The sequence below is a fragment of the Aptenodytes forsteri genome, unplaced genomic scaffold (genome assembly GCF_000699145.1).
Source record: "Aptenodytes forsteri isolate BGI_AS27 unplaced genomic scaffold, ASM69914v1 Scaffold640, whole genome shotgun sequence".
Taxonomy (NCBI): domain Eukaryota; kingdom Metazoa; phylum Chordata; class Aves; order Sphenisciformes; family Spheniscidae; genus Aptenodytes; species Aptenodytes forsteri.
The window spans coordinates 475,757-478,560 of record NW_008794887.1 but is presented as its reverse complement, the minus strand read 5'-3'; the positions used below and the strand labels follow the sequence as shown (position 1 = coordinate 478,560).

The following is a 2,804-nucleotide window of genomic DNA, read 5'->3' as shown; positions in this document are numbered from 1 at the left end:
GGGCGGCACGCGGGGGCCCCGCCAGTTTTCCTTACAAAGCTGGATTTCTTTCCGCCGCGCTAGGTCTGGGAACCGTCGCCTCCGTCCCTCGGGGAGGCGTCTAGTTGGAGATGATATAAGATTTCTTTCCAGGCACTTCCTCCAGCTGCTCTGCGCTCACCCTCCCCTGTGCCTTTTTATAAAAGTGCCCGTTTAGGTGGGGATTTATTGCTGCCGCGACAGCATCACTGGGGCATCACTGGTACCTGGAGGAGGAGCGGTCTGGGCTCCCAGCACCCTGGGGTGCTGCCTGGCCCGGGGGGCACCCCCAGGCACTAGGAATGGATATTGTCCCCAGGGACCGTTCAGCCCTTGGACTCTGCTGCTTTCAGCAAGGGTGCCCAGATGCGTCACCCGCTGTCCTGCTCCGAGGACCGGCTGGTCCCTGGGGGAGAATTGAGTCCCCGGGGGAGAGGCAACCAAGGGACATCCCCACGTGAACGTGGGTACCAAACCCTGGGCGCCCCTTGCCCGTCGGCGTCCCGTGCCACACAGCAGAACATGCTGGGGCAGAGCCGTGGCCCCTCGCTGCCTCTGCTTGTCCTGCCCCGCAGTGCCCCGAGCTCACCAGCCTCCCTGGCACCTTGCCGGGCAGCCGGGGGGAGATATCGGCCCCAGGAGCTGCACTGAACCCCCCTGGCTCAGAGACCATCCCCGTCCCGGCGCTTGTGCCGCTCAGGTCAGGGCTGGCCGCAGTTTTGCGCCAACGTCCTCAACTGGGGGGGATCTGTAACACAGAGGAGAGCACTGGGGCTCGGTGGCCAGGCTGGGATTTAAGCCTGTGCTCAAAGCAACAGCCTGCCCAAACATTGATTAATGCTAAATCCTCACCCCCAGCACTACTGCACAGACACCTGGGGACAGGCTGTGCCAGGGCACCGCGGGCTGGCACGGGGACGTGCCGCAGAGCTGCGGCCAGGCTGGGGGCGAGGGCCGGGGCGAAGCTTTGCCTGGGCAAACTATTTATTTAGGCCTTTTGTACCATGCAAGCTGTGGCAGCGAGCAACTGCTTCAGAGCTGGGGGGCTGCAGAGACGTGGGGAGCTCAGACAAGGCTTGCAGGGCCGCGCAGTGCCAGGCACGCAGCAGGGTTTGCAGAGACACCAGCCCACAGGTCAGGCTGCCCCTTCCCCGGAGAGGTCAGGGTTTGCAGCCCAGCTGAAACCTGCTGAGACCTGGGTTGAGCGTCACCCCTCTGCGGGTTGAATCCAGGTGCCAGCTGCCCCTCATGGCCATCACACCCACCCCTCTGCATGGAGAAACATCCCTCTCCTCCCCATGGCTGCCGACAGCCAGCGGGATCGAATCCACCCATATGGCAGGGTAAATCCACCTGGGACCGCCCCAGCCCTGGGGAGAGATGGGGCTGCTCCCCCCTGGGGCTGGGGGATGCTCCCCCCCAGGGCTGCTGCAAGCGGCCACCCATTTCATGCACCATCCAAGCCCCCGGTGAGCCTCTTCTCCTCCAGACAGCCCCAAAGGGTGAGATGGGGTCCCCGTCCCTCCCCCACCCCGAGAAGACGCCCCTTACCTGGTCCCGCATGCGTTCCTGCTGCCCCCGGAGCGCCAGCGCATGCTGCGGGTACTTGTTCTTCAGGTGGTCCATGAAGGCGTCCCGCTTGCGCTCCATCTCCGATTTCTGGAGGCCAGTGAGGGCCTCCAGGCTCTGGGCGGCGATGACGGTGTGCCGGCGCTCCGAGGTGTGCACCAGCCCTACGTTGGAGAAGCGCCGGGTGCCGTTGCCCAAGGTCCGGTATTCCCGCGGGTACTCGGCATCGTCCGCCGAGATCATGTGGGTGCTCGTCCTCTCGGGATCTGCACGGGGGGAGAGCAGAGCGGGGTCAGGGCCGGCCCCGGGGCGGCCCCGCTGCTATGGGGCAGAGGTGGGGTGCTAAGATTTGGGGACGGGGAGGAGGGTTTAAGCTAGAAGTGATAGCTGAGCCTAGCTGGGCGCAGGGTCATCGCTCAATGGGATATAACCGGAGGGTTGGTGGGTGCAGGGTTTATCCCCCTGCGATGGCAGCGGTGTCCCCGCTTCCAGGCACGGGGCTGGTGGTGGCAGGAGATGGATGGGGCAGGGGGCAGCGGGAGGGATGGAGGGGCTGGGATGCCACCAAGACCACGATGTTCAGACCGAAACATGAATAAAACAGCATTGGGTCATTAAAACGGCACAGACAAGACACAGGAGCCGCGCACCGCTCCAGAGTACAGACAGACAGGAGGACACGGACACACGGACAAACCAAAAAGAAAATTAAACGCGGGCCAGGGCGGAGGGAGGCTCGTGTCTGCCCGTCAGCGTCTGCACTGTGCTGCTGCCCGCAGGGACGGGCAGGACCCCCCACGACGCCCCCCGCCGGAGGGTGAGCCCCCTGTTCTGCAGCCGCTGCTCCCAGGAACCGGCCCAGCCCTCGGGCACCAAACCCGGCATTGCCGGGATGCTCTGCCCCCGTCCCAGCCCTCTCGCAGAGCTCACCCCATCCCGGGCGGGCAGAGCGGGCAGCGAGCGCAGGCAGGGGGGCAGGCAGGCGGTCAGGCGTGCAGTGAGGCGAAAGGGACTCGTCCCTTTGCTAATAATTCATTAGCTGCACGTTGTGATTTTAATTTCCTTGGAAGTTGTGCCGAGCGCGCACAATGAGAGCAGTAATGAATGCCTGGAAGTCCCCTCACGCTGCCAGCGCCTGGCACCTCCTCGGTGGCTGCAGGATGAGGCCACCCCGCGCCCCCCAGCCCCCGCCTAGCCCCACGACTGCTGCCGAGGCG

General features: G+C 64.8%; 1 protein-coding gene across 1 annotated transcript in view; it reads right to left on the bottom strand.

The window, feature by feature from the left end:
• SRCIN1 (SRC kinase signaling inhibitor 1) overlaps positions 1 to 2,804 on the bottom strand; it is a 69,924-nt gene that overhangs the window by 56,871 nt on the left and 10,249 nt on the right. The window contains exon 2 of the mRNA XM_019470898.1: positions 1,570 to 1,853. Coding sequence (XP_019326443.1) covers positions 1,570 to 1,853 — 284 coding nt within the window. The remainder of the gene's footprint in view (positions 1 to 1,569; positions 1,854 to 2,804) is intronic.